This window comes from Barbus barbus, assembly GCF_936440315.1.
Source record: "Barbus barbus genome assembly, chromosome: 1".
Taxonomy (NCBI): domain Eukaryota; kingdom Metazoa; phylum Chordata; class Actinopteri; order Cypriniformes; family Cyprinidae; genus Barbus; species Barbus barbus.
Window position 1 is genome coordinate 3125000 of NC_136729.1, and position 21915 is coordinate 3146914.

Below are 21915 nucleotides of genomic sequence, written 5' to 3' on the forward strand. Positions count from 1 at the left end.
TGGTCACATTTTACAGTACAGTCCCTTTAGTTAATGATATTGACTTTAACTTAAATTTTTTTCTACAATATTTATCGATCTTTGTGAACATTAGTTGATGAAAATTACAACTGTTCCTTGATTTTTCATATTAGCTCAGGTCCATTAAATAATATTAAAAGATACAACTTTAAATGAAAGACACTACAGATTGAATAGGGTCCAAAAAATACATTAATAATTTAAAATAATTTTTTAATATACATTTTTCACTTTTAGTTCATGTTAACTAATATAGTTAAATAATGATTACTAATGTAGTGAACAAATAGAGGCAATATATTTAATAAACAGAATTTTGTGAATGGAGTTTCCATTAAGTTTTTGCGTGTTTGTTGACCCCTGTCCCCTGTGTTATAGATGGACGCAAGGAGTTTGAGTGTTTTGGATCGTCTTCTCCTCACACACTCCATATGGTTGCAGCTGTCAATCAACCCTGACTCCGCCCACCAGATCCTGCAACGAGAGATAGTCGGGGTGAGAGAATCCCAACAGCCAGTGACAATCAAATCATCATGTTTTATCACTGTTGTTCACAACCTAAAGTCATAATTACAGTAATCAGTGATGCACCTCTGTATAACCTTTGACTGCATAACAATGTCCAGTATGATGGGTGTAATTTGCAGCTAATCAACTAATTGCACTTCATATAGACACAATGAACTAGAGACAGCCTGCTGCATTACCTTCAGTCGGTTTTATTTTCTTGTACTTGATGCTAACTTTTCAATATCTTTGTTTCATTCCATTATATATCAGCTGTATTGTAATATACAGTATAATAATTCAATATATGTACAACATCATCTAATGAGGGTTAATGAATGCTGTATCTCCCCTCTTTGTCCACAGACGTTTCTGGTGTGTAAGTGTAGCGCCTCCCACAGGAAGGTTTTGTGTGTGCGGCTGCAGGAGGGAGGAGTGTCACAGTATCCCATCCGTGAGGAAGACTCCAGTGAGTTCAACATGTCACAGCTTATAAACTAAGCTAATGGTATTTTCTATCCCCTAAAACTAACAAACAAGCCTTTGGTCAACCATACTGTTTATTTGTTGTTATATTGTGCTGTGAAGCTTCTATTGTTGTTAAGCAAATTAGAATTACTATAGACTAATTAAAATCCTAAACATTTTAACATGCAATATAAGTGATTATTTTGTCTATGCATGTCTACCTGACATGCATTTTATTTAGTACTCCTCAATAAGACAAGCTTGCACAATTTCATTATCCAAAAAAAAAAAAAAAAAAAAGTTTTATGCCTGGAAGCAATATCTTCTATCTTAAATTATTGCATCTTCTTTTTCACCGTCTAGCATTTTCTCTTGAAAGTTCTGCCCTGAGCTTCCCTGATCTCTGCAGACTAGTCGCATTTTACACCGTCAGCAGGTAACAAACATCAAACATTATAGGAAAATGACTCATGTAAATTAAACAAGTGTTTTATCTATAATGTAATTTCTGCTCTTTATGTATGTGTTCAACAGAGATGTATTGCCTTTCCCACTTGAGCTTCCAGATGCAATTATACAGGCCACAACACACACGCATCTGGAAAGCATTTCGCATTTGGGTTTAGGTAAGAATGCATGTTTATCACGACTGTTTCCACCCCTCTTTCTGACCTATAAAACTAAACTAGCCATTTTTGCTGATGTACCTTTAACACTTACATGTAAACACCCACTTAGCATCCTTGACACCCTCTTGCAACCAGCTGCAGCGCTTTTCTGTGCTTATGCCCACTTGCGGGTGTGCAGTTTTGTCCTCTATAGTTTTTAATTTTCCCATCCATCCTTCAATAACAGCGTCTTTGCTGTTAATGTTTAATGTTTAAAGTTAATGTTTCCTTTTGACAGCATCTCAAAATCTGTTGAGATGTACTGCTAAAATAGTGCTGAAATGTACTGCTCAAACTCAGGGATAATTGTTTGGTGCTGTGCTTGGAGCAAGAGTTACTCGACAACATTTGGCAAACTTTCCCAACACCTTACCCTTATATTTAGTTACCAACTAACAAATACCACATGGCTAAGCCATTACAGCTAGCATGCCAAATAACATCCTTATTACCATACCAAAACAGGTCAGGTCATGTTTCACTAGACAGATATTGCAAAAGGATCTCATGTTATGTTTTTATGGTACCTTGAAAGCTTTATAGTTTCGATAGATACTGGAATATGGCACAAACGCTCTAAAATTCCTAAGAAATACAGTTTTTTTTCTCAATCTCAATTCCACTCTTTGCAATCTTCCATGCCATTTTCAGAGTTTTGGAGCTCTCAGACATCTCCTGGCCTTCCTAACGGCCCCCCTCCACCCTCAGCGCCCCACCGGACATTCAGATTGATCAGCCCATGTTTCGTCAACCCCCTGTTCCTTCAGCCTCCCCAACCCAGCAGAACAGCCTCACACAAACGCCACCGCTTTAAACGCAGCCTCAGGGTCCGTGTGTCAAATGAAACCTCTCTCAGCTTGTCGGGTGGAGAATCGGACCTAACCCAAGGGGAGACACATGGACAGAATTCTGACCAAGGTGGCCCGAGACGAACGGGAGGGTTAAATGTGCTCAGGAGGACCCCGGCACTTACTCCCACTTCAGAAGAGGAAGATGAACAGATGTTGGGACAGATACCACCTGTAAGTTTGAGTACCCTTGACTGACTGAAATTTGGCAGAGTGAGTCATGTTTCCATTTCAACATCCTTGTTGGTCTTGGGAAACATTAAGAGTTACTGTGGCTCAAGGCTGGGATTTGGACACGGTTGTCCAACCCTTTGTCTTGGAGGTCCGTTTTGCTCCAATACGCCTGCCGGGAAGTTTCTAATGCTTCTCAAACCTATCCTGGGGGCCCCCAGCCACTGAATATTTGTATGTCTCCCTCATTTAACACACCCATTCAACGCATCAGCTCATTAGTAGATTCTGCACGACTTGGGTGTGACCTTTAAGGGAGACATACAAAATGTGCAGTGATTTGGGGTGCCCAGGACAAGTTTGAGAAGCACTGCTCTTGAAGACCTTGATTAGCTGGATCAGGTGTGTCTAATTAGGGCTAGAGCTAAACTCTCCTTAGCTCCATAATCTTTAATCCTGCCCTTGGCCCTCCCAGGATTAGACACACCTGGATTAGGGTCTTAATCAACATTAGCAACCTATTATTTCCCTCTGTTTTTAGGGCTAATGAATAGTTAAAGTGGGGGTAGGCTTGGGGTTAAGACTATGTTTGCTAGGATCAGTGTTCTTGTTGGGGCTGGAAGTCTGATCATTCAAATACGATTTTAGGTATAGGGAGGAGGTTAGGCCAGAGGGTGTCCAATCCTTCTTTTGGAGGGCCACCTTTCAACAGAATTTGTTCTAGTCCTAATTAAACACACTGGAATGGGCTAATCAAGGACTTCAGGTGTGTTGGAGCACTCTGCAGGAAAGTGGCCCTCTAGCAGCAGGATTGGACTATTAGGCTTTGGGTGGGATATGACAGGAGCAGCCAACCCAGTTCCTGGAGGGACACCTTTCTGCAGACTTCAGTTCCAACTCTCCTCAAAAACACTTTCAAGTGATTCCAAACACCTTTTTTAGGGTGTGTTTGATTAGGGTTGGCGCTAAACTCTGTAGTGTGGTAGGAGTAGTGTTGGCTAACCCTGGGATATGGGGTTGAACAAAAACCTGATCAATCCTCATTTCACTCTCATATTAGGGATAGTTAATAGTTATGCATATGTAAAGGGTTTATAGTGTCTTTGTTTCAACGTAACATTGTTTTGGGACCAACAAAATGCAACACATCCTACTTGACTAAATCTCTGGTTTTCAGTCACGGTCCTGAGGACACACTGCTCTCTTTTACCTGACACACGCTGTTAAGTTTATGGAGCTCTTTCCGAACCAGCTGATGATCTTAAATAGGTGTGTTAAATAAGAGTGATGGGTCCCCAGGACCCGGATTGAAAACCACTGGATTAAATCACAGTCCCCATGCAACTGTGCAGTAGTTAGCGCGGGTGGAAAGAGGTTTGCACAAATATAACCATTACTGGTTAACTGCCTCCTACAAACAATAAAATTATATTCCACATACTGTGCCTACACTGCACTTGTGGTTCTGGAAGGTCATGATCGTGATGTGTGTTTGAAACTGTTTCCCTAGTGCCAAGTTCTAAAAATAACATTGTTTTGTTTTTACCTTACCCCCTCCACATTGTGTGGTTCTCTAGAGTAATTCCTTACCCCAGCAAGGCAACACTGAACTCATTAAAGATACTGAGGATGGTGAGGTGTGTCTGGCTTTGGAAAGGACTCGAGCTCCTTCCCTTGCTGAACTGGACAGCAATAGTTCCTTCAGCAGTCTGGAGGAGGAGGAAGCCCAGGCGGACCTTGCCCACCAATGGCCGCCTGCCGCACGTGGTACCCGTTTTCCCTCAGCAAATCCCACATCGACTCTGCGCCGCATGACCGCCGCCTTTGTTTGCGTGTTCGCTCCTGAGCGCCGAGTTGCCAGATTGGTGGACGAACTCTCGCACGACAAACGCTCCACATTTGGGTCACTGGTGCAGGACTTTTTAGAGAAGCAGAGGCAGGAGATGGAGACCTCAAAGCATAGTTCTGCTGTGGAGCTGCTTCAGGGGATGAGAAGATTTCTGTCCCAAGCCAAAAGTCTCCTTCTGGAAGCAGGAGAAATAGAACCTCCAATTGAGACACTGGTGCCTGAGAACGAGAAAGGTAAGGAGGCATCACTTGAGGTTTGACCAGTGACCCAATGTTGATGCATTACTTCCTGTAGCTGTAGAGCAGATGCTAACAATGCCAAGGTTATGAGTTAAATTTCCAGTGAACTTTTAAAATGTATATCTTGTGTAATGAAGGCAGCTGGTAAGAGCTGCACAAGTAAACCTCACTCTCCTGATTTCAAGAGGTTAGCATGCCTGCCTCCCAAGCCTGCGACCTGGGTTCGAGTCTTGCTCAGAGTAAGGAGGTTAGGACCAGAGGGGTTATATTGGTGCCGTGACCCGGATGGGAGTGAGGTTTACGGGGGTGAGTGTAAAGGCCGCAGCCAACAGTAACAACATCCTTGTTAGCGTGCCCGCCTCCCAACCGTTGACCTGGGTTCGAGTCCTACACGGAGCGGGGTGGTTAGGACCAACCTTTATCAAACTCTTCTAGTAATTATAGTAAACTTTCTAGTAATTCTGAATACCTTGAATAGATTGTTCAGGTGTGTTTGATGAGGGTTAGAGCTAAACTCTGCAGGAAAGTGGACCTTGAGGGCCAGAGTTGAGAACCCCTGCACTAGGCCATACCACACCCCCGATTTTAACCAGTAATATAGAATAAAATATTAATGGAAAATAGATCTGTTTACTTTTAATTAAACAAAATGTGAGTCAGTTGCCAGGTCATTGCTAGGAAGTTGCCTGGATGTTCTGAGTGGTTTGTAGATGGTCATCCCTATGGTAGTCTTGTCTTTAAATTTGGCTCAAGTCCCTCTTTTAATGTCTTTTTGATGTCTTTAAATTACTATTTGCTCATTTTAATGTCTGTCAGGTGGAAACTGAAGGTCTGATTGTTCATTAAAGTAAACAATTAACAAGAAGCATGATGCACGATGCAAATTGAGTTAAGTTGCACTAAGTTTAATACACTAGGATGCACTAGGAGTTTGTTCAGATCATTAACCCTAAGCATGAGTAATATTAATTGTGATGCTTGACTTGGCAAACATCACGAAGGCTTTTACAGGAAGTAAATGACTCAATGCTATGAATTGCATCATGGAAACCAATCAGTAGGTTTTAAAAACTCTTAAACCACTGGAGTGGATAAAAGATGTTATTGATTTCCTAGAATCCTTTGAAATAATGAATTTCTGGAAAATATCATTAATGTTTGAATTGCAATGATACATGTAGCTTTTATTAGCACAGCTGTAACATAGTTTTGGTGTGAGATGATGACTCCCGTTCTATGATGCACTTGTAAAATTGTATATATTTCCAACAATGTTCCTTGCAGAGTTTCTGTAGGTAAGTGATGTTACCGTTAATGTACCGCAGAGCTTAAGACACAAGTTTAAGTTACTGCAGCTCTATTTTTGTACTGCAGAACAATTATGTCAGTCAAATAAGAACATCCAATCCTTTATAAGCCTGCATAGCTGGGATTATGAACTGATTATGAGATATCTCCCCCAAATCAAAGCAAGAAATCTAAAAGCCGGCCACATCCCCGGAGATGGATGCTGTTTCAGATGTTGGTGGAGGCATTCGCATTTTACGTTTTGCATTTATCATTAGCGCATAGCACATTCCCACGCATACTTCAGGAAGCGTGTGGAGAGAGAGAGAAGATATAGAAGGATGGATGGGGAGGAGATTTTGCTCAGCGCACAGATTTTCTTATTTGCTATAATGTGTCTGGCTCTTTCTTCTGCTGTACAAACATTAATTTGCCATTGAACAGAGCTTATTTATTTTCGTCAAGCTGCTCAGTGGCTTTGTGCCTTTGTGTTCACTACCAAGGACATAACCGTGTTTAAATAGAGCTACAGGAAAAATGTGCATGTTCCTAATAGCTATAGGCAAACATGAGTCGGTCAGTATGCAATCTGTGCCATATCTTCTCATTTTCTGCTAAATCTGTGTTAAACGTAACCATTCAGTTTGGTTGATCAAAGCATTATTAAATTAGAAATTTACAGTGGTGTAGTGGTGCCTGAAGAAGTGGGTATACTCTCCCATCCCCCAAGGAAACGCCAACTAAACCTGTTGCCTTGACTTGCCTGTACATGCTACTATACCAGGGGTCTGCAACAGGGTTTGAAATTAACTTTTTCACTCACCATACAATTTTGCAAATACATTTTTAAGTTACCGGCCATTAACAACTTCTACTAGCCAAAAAACATCAGCAACATATATAAAGGTTTTATATAAAGGGCAGTTTTTTTTTTAACCTTATTAAATGTCATCAACCTTTGTTTCATAAAAAAATCCAGTTAATATAATACGACATGAATAAAATGGAAGAAGCAGAAGTCAATAGCATTTATTTGCATTTACACAGTTTAATGATACTGAAATGTAACATTAATGCTTTTTCCAAAATTACAACTGCATAAATAATGCTGTGTTTTAAAATTATTTTTTTTAATATACAAATATGTTGGGGAAAATACAGTAAGCTACTTTTAAATATGAAAGTAAACCGCCAGTAGGTGGCAGCAAGTGAGCCATTGAGTTATTTATTCAAATGATTTGATCAGATGACTAATTCATTCAAGAATGAAGCAAGCGCCTCTATGAATGGTTTATTGAATCAATGACTCAAATGATTAATTCAGTAAAGTGTGTTGCTCTGAGATGCACGACTGTTCTGCTGTGATCTTTGTTTGGAACTATTTTTTTTTTTTTTTGTTAGGCTAACCAAATCGAGTAGAAATGGTCAACGTTGACTGTCTAAATCAGGGATCCTCAAATCTGGACCATTCCTGCAGAGTTTAGCTCTAACCCTTATCAAACACACCTGAGCATGCGAATCAGAGTCTTCAAGATCATTAGAAAATCACAGGTAGTCAGGGCCGGTGCTAGCTATAGGCAGAGCAGGCGATTGCCTAGGGACTCAGTCTTTCTGGACCGATCATTCACCAATTTATTTCGAGTTTAAAAGAGCGTGAGCGCCGCTGCACTGATGCTACCAAACACAAAGCTTTGAATTCGTGCAAGTAAATGATATCGTGTTGGGAGCTGACTAGCAAAATAGCTACAAAAGTTAAAACAAAGAACTTTGTATTCAAATTAGTGCTGTTAAACAATTAATCGCATAATTGCTTGTATTTATATATACACTATAAATATACACAGTACACACACATATATTATGTAAACAAAAACTTTTATTTTGAATGCGATTAATCTCGATTAATTATTTGACAGCACTAATTCAAATTCAAAAAGCAAACACACTAGACCATTTTTTAATGTTTCAAAAAAGTACCTCAGATGTGTGAAACTTCTAAATTGTGCTGATGTATAGGCTATTTAAGGTGGCAATGCAATAGATAGGCTAAAATCATATTAATAATAATAATATGACAATATCATAGTTAATATTGGTTAAATGGGAGGGAGAAACCCTGTCCATACCCAGCAAGTAAAAAAAATATAAAAGCACTGATGTTCATTTACTGAAGTGGTATTCAGGAACTGTGAATAAATTACAGAAAAACTTACTGCAAAATAATCATAATTTTATCATGGCTATAATAACATCCTCAACAAACAAACAAAAAAAGATTACCTTAGATAAAGTTTGATTAATATGTACATACAGTAGGCTACTGGTCAAAAGTTTGGACACATTACAGTTTATCATGTTTTTGAAATAAGCTTATGCTCATCAAGCCTATCTGATAAAAAAATACAGCAAAAAAATAAATAAATAAATAAAAAATAAAATATTGTGCAATAGAAAAGTAAAAAATAAAAAAATAAGAGCATTTATTTAAAATAGAAATCTGTTGTAACAATACCATTCAAAAGTTTGGAATTCAATGGGTCAGTATTTTTTTTTTTTTTTTCAAAGAAATTCATAAGGATGTGTTAAAATGAAAGTGAAAAAGTGAAAGTGATGTGTGGCCAAGTACGGTTACCCATAATCGGAATTTGTGCTCTGCATTTAACCCATCCTAAGTGCACTAACACACAGTAGTGAACACACACACCGTGAACACACACAGCAGTGAACACACACACACCGTGAACACACACCCAGAGGTTGCCAGTGAGCAGCCATTTATGCTGTGGTGCCCGGGGAGCAGTTGGGGGTTCGGTGCCTTGCTCAAGGGCACCTCAGTCGTGGTATTGAGGGTGGAGAGAGCGCTGGACATTCACTCCCCCCACCTACAATCCCTGCCGGACCTAAGACTCAAACTCGCAAGCTTTTGGTTACGAGTCAGACTCTCTAAACATTAGGCCACGAATGATGCTGAAAATTCAGCTATGACTCATAGAAATAAATATTTTAAAGAATGGCAAAAATAGAACACCATTATTTAAAGTTTCACAATATTATCGTTCTTTCTGTATTTCTGATCAAATAAATGAAGACTTGATGATCATAACTGACTTTCAAAAACATTAAAAATAGTAATGTGTTCAAACTTTGTTACTAAGAAAAAATTTAAAATTAAATGTTGTATAAATAAAAAGGTTAGGAATCACATTTGTTTCAAGTGCTTTTTATTGGGGGTGGGGGGCCTCCAACATGAATTTTGCCTAGGGCCTCCTAATGTGAGTGAGTCCTCCTAAGGTGAGTTTGATCAGGGTTGGAGCTAAACTCTGCAGCAGATTGGACCTCCAGGGTAAGATTTGAGGAACCCTGGTCTAAATTATACAGCACTTAACGTTAACTACTCATTTGAACTCTTGCATAAAATCAATGCCAAATTTGCAATTGTATTGGTTTTCAGGGGGAAAAAATAACTCTCGTGTTGCTTAACTAGGCATCATATGTTATACATAAAAAAAAAACTTTCTTTTTACCGCAGTATGTTTCATCTATGTGCAGTTATGTTAATTTGTTTTGATTTCTCAACAATATTCTCTCCTACCGGCTGCGCGAGCCTCACCTGGTGCGTTGTTTTAGGCTACTTTCAGTAGATTTTCTCTGTATTAGAGCTGTTTTGAACTTACTGTTTGAATGCATTCGTATACTGGATCCTTGACTGAAACGTTAACAGGAGATCATCAGTTTAAGAAATTTCTGATCGTTAAAACCTTCTTTTCATTTTAAGATATTGTTTTCGTTATAATGTGATTCAAATTAGTCAATAATTAATTATTATTTTACCACTCTGCGGACCTCTCGCGCATGAACAGGCAGCATTTCTGTCTCTGTCGGCATTCTCTCGGGAGCGGGTGCGGGCGCAACCATATTTCAAAGCAAACCGCAAATAAAACCAATATTAGCATTTATTCACATGCGACTGGATTAGCTATTCATGTGGTGGACTGTCATGATTTTGGTTAATGCAGGAGTCAGGACACTATACTGAATGTTGCGCATCAGAAGGGATTTAGAAGTGGGTATACGCAAAGCCAGCTGATAAAGAAGTGGGTATACGCCGTATACCTGCGTATACCCTCCACTACACCACTGGAAATTTATATTTGAAGAAATTTTCTGGGTTCAATACAAGATATGCTCTACAGGCAGCATTGACAGAAAAATTTGCATGCACAGTAATGTATTTACAATGTTAGTCTACAGGCCAAGGACTTGCACCACAATAAACATTCAAATACAGACTATTTCTAAAGTATAGCAACAATAGTTTGTGAAATTCATTTAAAATTGCTAACCTTGCCTATTAAAAGTTATATACGATATTTCAATTCCTGACAAAGCCATACAAAGCCAGCAAACACTGTAAATGGCACACAAGGACACCAGAAAGAAACAGTTTTCATTCAGAAATATCCACCCACAGTGTTTCACAGGGACCATTTATTAACTTTACAGCTTTAAATAACACCATGCGCTCTACCAACAATACAAAATGCATATTTCCTGTCATGTGACCCACAGATCTTGCCCTAGAAAAGGCTCTGTTTGGCTGCGTGTTGAAGCCGTTGAAGGTTCAGCTGCAGCAGACGCTCGTTTCCCTCCACACTAAAGACGGCTCCTTACAGAAGATCACCGACAGCTTGGTGGCCTACCAGGAGGGAGCGCTGGAGCGCCTGGCTGTACGAGTCGGCGTCCTGGACGTCCGCGGCATGGACAGAGCAAAGGCAAAGCTCACACTGATGCAGCGCAGCCATTCGCCCATTGACAAGGTGCTGCTTCTGCTGCAGGTGTGCAAGAGCGTTTACAAAGCCATGGGAACACAACATGGTGAGCAAAGATTTAGATACTGGTTTGTCATCTTTAGGGCAACTTTCGCTGTTTCACTGTTAATTTAAAGGGGTCATGAACGGCCTCTGTTTTTTATTTTGTACTGTTCTCTGAGGTCCACTTATAATGTGATCAAGAATTTGCATCAAGAAACATCATTATTTAAAAGTAATTGGCTATTTTCTGTCCGTTCTGTTTTTGACCCCCCTAATCAGAACGCTCTGTTAAAATAGGCGTGGCAGATTCAGACTTGGAAGTAAACCCCCACTGCTATGATTGACTAATACTTGTGTATGATTGACAGCCGCGTTCTTCATAGATGGACGCTGCAGTGATTTAGGTTAAAAACTGCTCATTTCAAATGATCTGTTTAACAGACAAAGCAATAGTGATCACATAATAAAACAGTTACTCACACTTGTGTTGAGACATTACTGTCTGTCTGATCCATATAGTCGCACAGCATCATCTTTAATTTACATCTTTATGAAAATCCTGCATTGAATCGTGCCTTGTTTGTAAATGAATCCATGGTAAAATTAAGTGAACAAAGGAAGAGTTCTTACAGACGCAGTCTGGATCTTCATTAAAAATAAAGTTAATTCACTCTTTCCTAACGTTGGGATCAGAAGGAAGGCAATGCAAAGACTGTTTTTCCACAGCTTGGCACTGCACAGCGCCTTGTTGTCTTCGGAGCATCTTTATCGTTTGGTTTCTGCGTAGACCTGCGTTTGTCTTTCTCGTTATTTACACTACATGCACGAATCGGTGGGCGGGGCTAAACAGGCAGTTATGTAGAAGCAGGCGTTGATCTTCTTCTGCACGGAGGCAGTGCTTATCCAGACTATTACATCATAGAGTTGTACATTCCAGAAGCATTCCAAACGACTTGGAATGGTCTTGGCAAACTGCCTTCAATATAAGCTGTTTTTAGACTAACAAAGTTCTTGGAAACATATAGGATGTTTTTATAGTGCAGTGACCTCTTTCTTAGGTATTTTTGATTTCTTAGTTCATGACCCCTTTAATACTTATCTCTTCTTTGCAGATCAGGACGTGGGGTCTGAGGACTTCCTACCAGCGCTGTCCTATGTGCTAGTTAAATGTAATATCCCGCAACTGCTGCTGGAGACGGAGTACATGATGGAGCTGCTTGAGCCGTCATGGCTGACAGGAGAAGGTAAAGGAGAACTCGCCTCAAAAATAAACACATACAGACTCTGTTTAAATTCCACGTTTGTTAGACTCAATTCTAACAGATCCAGTCAGCAGATGGCACTTCTATGCTTCCGTCACGTGTAAGATAACCGTAAGATTATTTGTTATATAACAGGTACTGCATGCATCCTTCACAGAATCCCAGACTGCGAGGAACAGAATCAAAGGAATATTCAAAGGCAATTATAAATATGCAAATTTACATTAATTACAGGGAACTGTCAATAAAAATGGTTTAATTAAAAACATTAACCAGCTCTAAAGATCACAAAACTCATGATTTATACAATAAAACACAAACCTTTCAAGAAAGACCTACCATAAGCTCCGAGCTGCAAGTGGGTGTGATTTCCACATCATTTATCATTTATCTTCATCAACTTTAATATCCATATTCCCAGTGAAGAACTACGCTACCTGAACAGAGCAACAGCAATCAAAAGTTGCTGTTACCATGGAAACCCAGCAGTGAACACACACTTCCATGAAGTCTAATGAATTATGTAATCCAGTTGATCTACCTACACTTTAGAACTAGTTATGTACTTTCTTTTTTAATTTAAATTTTCTTTAAAAGTTTTAATTGCTGATGACCCTGAACTGAGGAGTTTATATGATTGTTTATTTGCAGGTGGATATTATTTGACGAGTGTGTATGCCAGCCTATGTCTTATCCAGAACAAGCCTGGGGCCACGCCCACCTGCAGTCTGACCAATGAGGCTCAAGAGTACTTGAGGGAATGGAGCAGGAGGCGGGGCCAAGAAGCCAAGACCCAGAAAGACAGTCAGCTGAAACAGGTTGAAACCATAGAATGCATATATATATATATATACAGTATCTCACAGAAGTGAGTACACCCCTCACATTTTTGTAAATATTTTATTATATCTTTTCATGTGACAACACTGAAGAAATGACACTTTGCTACAATGTAGAATAGAGAGTGTACAGCTTGTATAACAGTGTAAATTTGCTGTCCCCTCAAAATAACTCAACACAAAGCCATTAATGTCTAAACCGCTGGCCACAAAAGTGAGTACACCCCTAAGTGAAAATGTTCAAATTGGGCCCAATTAGCCATTTTCTCTCCCCGGTGTCATGTGACTTGTTAGTGTTACAAGGTCTCAGGTGTGAATGGGGAGCAGGTGTGTTAAATTTGGTGTTTTCGCTCTCACTCTCTCATACTGGTCACTGGAAGTTCAACATGGCACCTCATGGCAAAGTGGTGGGGGATCAGCCTGTCAGTGCTCAGACCATACGCCGCACACTGCATCAAATTGGTCTGCATGGCTGTCATCCCAGAAGGAAGCCTCTTCTAAAGATGATGCACAAGAAAGCCCGCAAACAGTTTGCTGAAGACAAGCAGACTAAGGACATGGATTACTGCAACCATAAACGAAAACGATTGATGAAAAAACTATTTCGTAAACTGAAATAAAATGAAAATGACAAAATATTTGAAAAACTAAAACGAAACGAAACTAACAACAGGTATTGAAAAACAAACTGAAATAAAATAGTAATTAATAAAAATAAATAGTCGTTTTCGTAATTAATACGTTCTCTCCCCTTGGTGGAAAAATATAGCCTACAGAGCTGTGCGGCGATTTAGGGAAACACCTGGAAATGGCGCATGACGCACATGGGGTTATCTGATGGAGAAACACAAAGCTGTTTAAACCACGGGTCCTGTTTGGTAAACGTGCACCAGCAGTACTTAACAGAACACCCGACCCGTTATCCGACAGCAGCTCTAATTTAATGCTGTACCAGACCAGGGGTGCGTTTCCCAAAAGCATCGTTAGCTAACTATGGTGGTAAGTCCCATTGAACTCTATTGGTAACGACGTAACTTGCGACCATAGTTGCTTTTGGGAAACGCACCCCAGAACCATTTGACATAAAGACCGCGAGTCGTGACCCGAACCGCACCCGCATTAATCTACAACATCAGGTGGGCAACATTATTTTCTCATCTAACACAAGCAATCAAACCAACATTAGGCTTTCTAAGTTGGTGCTTTGAAGAAAAACAGACACGCAGCGCAACATGATAGTTAACAGAAAAAAAGATGAGAGCGCGCATCCTTTCTGTAAACAATACAATACTTCTAGCATCTTGTGATCACTCTGCCAGGCTTTTGAACAAATATGCATAGGCTAAATCACATCATGCACACGATAATAATTTTTCATAAATAAAGAAAAGAACATATTCAAATATGAGCCTTTACTGTTAAATACGATTGCCGTTATTATTGAATTTAATTAGACCCAGTTATGATCTATGCGTGGCTGTTCACAGAAAAGTGTGCGCAAGACACGACAGTTACATTATCATGATTATGGTTAAATAAGAAAAAAGACATCTAATTTAACCAAATTAGGCTACATTTATTTTCATATGAAATATTTCAACACACCATTAGATATGACATTAAGCACAACTTGAAACTGAAACTGAAACTAAACTATATAAAAACTAAATAAAAATCTATTCACAAAATAAAAGCTAAACTAAAACGAACAAAAATATGAATGAAACTAATAAAAACTAAACTGAATTTTATAGAAAATTTGAAAACGATATAAAAATAAAACTAATTTAAAAATTCTAAACTATAATAACCTTGGTCCTGTGGTCTGATGAGACCAAGATAAACTTATTTGGTTCAGATGGAGTCAAGCGTGTGTGGCGGCAACCAGGTGAGGAGTACAAAGACAAGTGTGTCTTGCCTACAGTCAAGCATGGTGGTGGGAGTGTCATGGTCTGGGGCTGCATGAGTGCTGCCGGCACTGGGGAGCTACAGTTCATTGAGGGAACCATGAATGCCAACATGTACTGTGACATACTGAAGCAGAGACTGGGCCGCAGGGCAGTATTTCAACATGTTAACGACCCCAAACACACCTCCAAGACGACCACTGCCTTGCTAAAGAAGCTGAGGGTAAAGGTGATGGACTGGCCAAGCATGTCTCCAGACCTAAACCCTATGGAGCATCTGTGGGGCATCCTCAAACAGAAGGCGGAGGAGCGCAAGGTCTCTAACATCCACCAGCTCCGTGATGTCATCATGGAGGAGTGGAGGAGGACTCCAGTGGCAACCTGTGAAGCTCTGGTGAGGGTTAAGGCAGTGCTGGAAAATAATGGTGGCCACACAAAATATTGACACTTTGGGCCCAATTTGGACATTTTCACTTAGGGATGTACTCACTTTTGTGGCCAGCGGTTTAGACATTAATGGCTGTGTGTTGAGTTATTTTGAGGGGACAGCAAATTTACTCTGTTATACAAGCTGTACACTCACTACTTTACATTGTAGCAAAGTGTCATTTCTTCAGTGTTGTCACATGAAAAGAAATAATAAAATATTTACAAAAATGTGAGGGGTGTACTCACTTCTGTGAGATACTATATATATATATATATATATATATATATATATATATATATATATATATATATATATATATATATATATATATATATATGTTTGTTTGTGTTTTTGTTGTTTCCTGACGGAGAGCAGAGGTTCGTGCGAGTGTTATTCCAGGACGACAGTCGTAGTGCAGTGCGAACACTCCTCTGGAAGGCGGGGGAAAACGTCGACGCTTTAGCCCAAACCTGCGGCGGTCTGTTCGGCGTGACGGAGCCACAGCACTACTGTCTGTTCTGGAGGAGTGAAGGGGAAATGCGTCCTCTGCCGTCCCACGTTCAGCCCCATCAGCTGGCCGCGCATGAGGGAGTGTCGCTCTCCTACCTCCGCTGCGATCACGACTTCAGCAAGATGCGCAGACTGACCAGAGGAGGCGCCGTAGATCTGGGCGAGTCGGTGTGCGAGGAGTGAAGAGACGCAGGTGCAGAATGTGACTTTTACATTTATATTTGTTGTCACGTTTGTGGCAAGAGGATTATGGATGTCACAAAGTATTTGAATGCTGTATATCTGTTCAGTTCTATGGATGATGGTGATTATTTCCGTGTGTTTGGGTGTGTTGTGTGTAATCAGAAAGCACAATAGCATTTCAAATGAATCGAAGCAAAATACTTGGTAATAATGCAAAAAGCAATATCTGCCAAACAGGAGATCTGGAAATGCTGTCCAGCGATCTGAGATTCAGCGGTCATATCGATTGGCTTGCAGAGGTGTGTATTGCAGAGTAATACCAAAGTGTTGTTGAATATAAACAAAAAAATCGAAATAAAAATGAGTTATGTTTAAACAATACATCATATATGTACACATCTGACATGCTCTGAGTAATGGCACTGTGTCTGCACTGGACGCATGTAGCATGCTGCATTAAATCACTGGAGCTGTTTACACTGGACGTGTCTGATGCGATGCACTTTCAGTTCATGCTTTCATTCGTCTCAAATACAAAAACATATTTACAAATATCATATGTGTGAATTGATAGATATTCATTTTATTTCATTCTAAATTGGTGTTCATAAGGCCACATAAAAATCTGGATGTTATTTATTTTATTTTAATTTATTTTGTTTCATTTAATTTAGTTTCATTTTTTATTTTGATGTGAGATTTTACCCTAAAAAATCACTAAAAATTCAGACATTCAGATTTTCATTTGGAGGTCCATTGCAGCTCAAGATCTCAAATTGTGTTTAAGAACATGCATCAACTTCACTGAAATGCTGATTAATTTATTTTTAATAAATATGTTTTATCAAATTAGAAAAATAGGAAAATATAATTATTTAATATGTAACATCTATTTCATATATACATTTTTATACCAATTATTTTTTGTTAAAATATGTAGTTGTATATTTACCATAAAGGTATTTTAATGTTTTATCTCTTCTGCTCATCACCAAGGCTGCATTTATTTGATCAAAAATACAGTAAAAACAGTCATATTGTGAAATATTATTATAATTTAAAATAACTGTTTTCTGTGTGAATATATATTAAAGTGTAATTTATTTCTGTGATCAAAGCTGAATTTTCAGCATCATTACGCCAGTCTTCAGTGTCACACGATGCTTCAGAAATCAGTCTAATATCCTGATTTGCTGCTCAAGAAACTTCTGATTATGATCAATGATGAAAACAGTTGTGCTGATTAATATTTTTGTGGAAACCTTGATACGTTTAATGTTTTAGAATTCTTTGATAATTAGCAAGTTAAAAAGAACAGCATTTATTTGTAACACAAATGTCTTTAGTGTCATTTATGATCAATGTAATGCATCTTTGCTGACAAAAAGTAGTAATTTCTTAAATTTAAAAAAATTCTCACTGACCCCAAACTTGTGAACAATAGTGCAGTTTTTTATTGTTATATATACAGAAACTATATCTATATAGTTGGAAACAAAGTCATTCACACATTCTGCTCTTGCTGAACTCGTAACATTGATCTATCTATACTGTATATATATTTATATTTCGTTATGAGATGGCGTGCAGCTTCAGCACCTCCAGTGTAGACAGCGACACACTTCCAGTGTGAATACAGTGTGATTCTGGAGTGTGAAGGAGTCTGGAGTATGTTGTGAGTTTTGCAGTAACACTGCTGGCACTACAGTGGGGTTGTGGTACTCTGATTTTACAAGTTTTACTTGAACTGCACTGGCTATTTTATTCATTGAACATTACCTGATCACCGTGGACTTGCTCACTGAATCACCACTGGCCTGATATTTGTGTTTACTCGATTTTTTCCTTCATATCCTTCAGAAAGCAGACCATTTCATTGTGTGAAGGATGTAGTGAACATGTGGCGTCATGATCATTTGTGAATACTCATGTAAATAGACTCCAAAGAACCAGCTGGTTGTGTTTTGCAGATGTGTTCAGCACTAATATTGTATGTCGTGGCACTCGCTGAATGTACGGCTCTGGTTTCAGCTCACGGTGGGCAGATAAACGCAGACACTGTCAGGAGCTGCCCACAATTCAGCTCATACCAGGAAGCAAATTTTGTTAAGTCAGGATGAATTTCCCTCTCGGACTGAGGAGAGGAAGGTGATTCTCAAAATGGCCATCAAGTGTCAAACTTGGGTGTTTCATAGGCAGGTTTTAGTTTTAAACCAGGGTCATATGCATGAAACGGTGCCATTTGTGCCTGAAAAATGCTGTATTTTTACAAAAGATTGTATTGTTTTTCAACCAGAATTAGTACCCCATTTAAATTACTAACTATTAGCCAAAAAATAAAACATGGTCACTCCCTTACACAGTATTTAATGTTACTGTTACCATAAAAAAAGCTATTTGGACTGTAATTTCCATACGTATAATTTGAATAGATAATTCTAGTAGTATCACTAGTTTTGTGTGCCTTACAACATTAAATAAAACAATTAAATTAAAACGATACTTGCATTTTTAAATATAATGTAAAATGCAATCAATTTAAAAATGCAATTACATAATTTTTGCATTTTAATTGAATTAATTTTAAAAAATGTATTTATTTTTGGGACATTTTTGCACTGATGTTCAACTCCAAATAAAATATACTGTTTGTGTGTGTGTGTGTGTGTGTGTGTGTGTGTGAAGAGTTCATTTGCAAAAACAGATAAATCGTGTTTTTCTTTTTCTGCATTCCAGTTAATAGCAATCAAACTGCAGTTGGGTTGTTTTGATTAAATAATAATAACTACAAAATACAGCTATCTTTATTGTGTTATATATAACACAATAAAGCACAATAAAAACATGACAACACAATAAAAAACGTGATTTATGAAAATTAATCAAAATTACTTATCTGTTTTTTCAAATAAACTCTTCATATATATATATATATATATATATATATATATATACATATATATATATATATATATATATACACACACACACACACACACGTGTATGTGTGTATATTATATATGTGTGTGTGTGTGTATATTAGTGCTGTCAAATGATTAATCGCGATAATTCGCATCCAAAAAAAAAGTTTTTGTTTGCATAATATATATGTGTGTACTGTGTATATTTATTATGTATATTTAAATGCACACACATACAGTATATATTTAAGAAAAATATGTTATGTTTATATATTTAATATATTTATGTATGATTTACTTTATATGAATATAAATATATACACGTAAATATTTTCAAAATATATGCTGTATGTGTGTCTCTCTATATATACACACAGGGCTTAAAATGAAAACTCACCAAGCACCAAATGCGAGTAATATGAACAAAAATATGAATGAAACTAATAAAAACTAAACTGAATTTTATAGAAAATTTGAAAACTATATAAAAATAAAACTAATTTAAAAATTCTAAACTATAATAACCTTGGTCCTGTGGTCTGATGAGACCAAGATAAACTTATTTGGTTCAGATGGAGTCAAGCGTGTGTAGCGGCAACCAGGTGAGGAGTACAAAGACAAGTGTGTCTTGCCTACAGTCAATCATGGTGGTGGGAGTGTCATGGTCTGGGGCTGCATGAGTGCTGCCGGCACTGGGGAGCTACAGTTCATTGAGGGAACCATGAATGCCAACATGTACTGTGACATACTGAAGCAGAGATCGCACCAAATGCGAGTAAATGTAGCAGTGTCAGTCACCAGTTGGCGGTTAAAATTTTTACGAAATATAACAATGCAATGTAGTGAGAACAACAGCCAGTTTTTAAAGAGATTCGCTGTTTCTTTTCCGAAGATGAGCTCATCGTGATTAGCTGTTCAGTCATGCGACAAGAGCGAATCAAATAATAGGATACAAACGGGCTGATAAGGTCAGAGCGGATGGCCAGCTTGTATCTAGACACGGTTCTGATAACGTTTGCCTGAGAAGATATTATTGCTTCATTTCGGTAGATTAACTTTTCCCATCTTTATTCTTCATAACCCGAGAATGTGGCGACATATACCCGGGGTTTCGCCGCCTAAACGGTGCAGGCTGTTCGCTTAAGCTGAGCCGCTTCAGACAGCTCCAGTAGTGCTTCAACGGACGAAAACACATGCAATTATTTGAAAATACACGGTTTTGGCGAGTTACCTCGTAAACGTAGTCTTAAATGAGTTATAAAGTCTTAAATGACTGTAAAGAGTTTGCAGAAAATAGGATATGTGTCAGATCCCCGTCATGTGCATCAGGTTTTAAAGAGACTGCACTGCTTTTAAAGTGAAACCTGCTGAAGTCTGTCACTGATGTAATCAAAGAACAAAAGAAGAGAAATCACTCAACTGCTCTAGTCATTGATTAACTTTTGTAGCTGAATAAAGATTCATCTGTATAGTTTATGCATATAGGCTACAATTTATAGTTTATGTGAAGATTGTTTTAAAATCACTTAATATTTCAGAGCCTATTAATGTTTAAAATAATGGTTTTCAATTATACTGTAATGTTGAATGGCTATAATTAATAGGGAAAATTGATGCATTTAATAGCAGTAGCAGTATTAATGCTTCATTAATAATAGGCTACTTTGTAAAAAGATGCCATTAAAAACTATCTTCAAATATACTATCTTTATGTTGTTTCTACATTAATTTGGAGGTTCAATGTGAAATTATGACAATATAAATATACGATTAATCATGATTAATTACAGAGAAATGTGTGATTACTTTTTTAAATCAATTGGCAGACAGCACTAATGTTAACCTTTTTATAGATTTTAAATGTCAGTTTAATTTCTAATTTTATAGGTCCCCCAGAAAGAGATCGGGACGGCCCCCACCCCCTTGGCCCCCCTTCAAATTTTCTGTTCGATAATCCAGCCCTCAAATGAAGCTAATCGAATAGCCCTGCTCTAGAAACGGAGTATGTGTGAGACCGGTGTAACACGATAGACTGCTCCGTTTGACGAAAACATGCAAAGGACAAGAATATCAATGTTTTTAGGGAAAAAAAAGATAAATCAATCAATCTCTTTGTTGTTTTTCTCTTGTAAGTAAAGTAAAGGACAAATTAAAAACATTGTAAATATGTTTAGTCATTGTAGTCATAACTGCCTCTTTTTGCAAAAAGAGTTTCATGGCCGGTAAAAAAAAAAAAACTTTTATTTTGGATGGGATTAATCGTTTGTCAGCACTAATATATATATATATATGTATATTTTATATTAATGCATGGTTTTTCCTTCTGGAGCATCAGTGAGTGTTTGAATCTTCTGTAATAGCTGCATATGAGTCCCTCAGTTGTCCTCGGTGTGGAAAGATGAATCTCAAAATCATACAGTCATTGTTGGAAAGGGTTCAAAAACACAAAAATTTGTGGGACCTGAAGGATTTTTCTGAAGAACAGCAGGCAGTTTAACTGTTCAGGACAAACAAGGGACTCATGAACAACTATCACTGAACAAACAAACAACACAGCTGTGGATCGTTCAGGTAACAACACAGTATTAAGAATCAAGGGTGTGTAAACTTTTGAACGGGGTCATTTTTATAAATTCAATTTATTTTCTCTTGTGGACTATATGTAAACATCTTTTATGTGAAATATATTATTCAGGTCAGTACTAAATAAACAATAACATGCATTTTGTATGATCCCTCTTATTTTGGTAAAATAATTAACATTTTGCCGATTCTGAAAGGTGTATGTAAAGTTTTGACTTCAACTGTATTTATATATACATAATAAATATACACAGAAAACACACATATTATGTAAACAAAACTTTTATTTTGGATGCGATTAATCGTTTAACAGCACTAATATATATGTGTGTGTGTGTGTGTGTGTGTGTAAAAATATATACACGCATGTATTACTAATATTCGGGCTTGAACATCAGCGTCAAAATGTCT

At 38.0% G+C, this 21915-nt stretch overlaps 1 protein-coding gene across 1 annotated transcript; it reads left to right on the plus strand.

Annotated features, from left to right (window-relative positions):
• Window positions 1–399: 399 nt before the first annotated feature.
• LOC306870547 (ras and Rab interactor 2-like) lies at window positions 400–16000 on the plus strand (the record flags this gene model as incomplete). The annotated part of the gene is made up of 10 exons (XM_079417865.1): window positions 400–516; window positions 895–997; window positions 1360–1432; window positions 1531–1622; window positions 2316–2686; window positions 4261–4765; window positions 10628–10933; window positions 11982–12113; window positions 12783–12949; window positions 15683–16000. The coding sequence occupies 10 exons, from the start codon at window positions 400–402 to the stop codon at window positions 15998–16000; spliced, it is 2184 nt and encodes a 727-aa protein (XP_079273991.1).
• Window positions 16001–21915: the final 5915 nt, after the last annotated feature.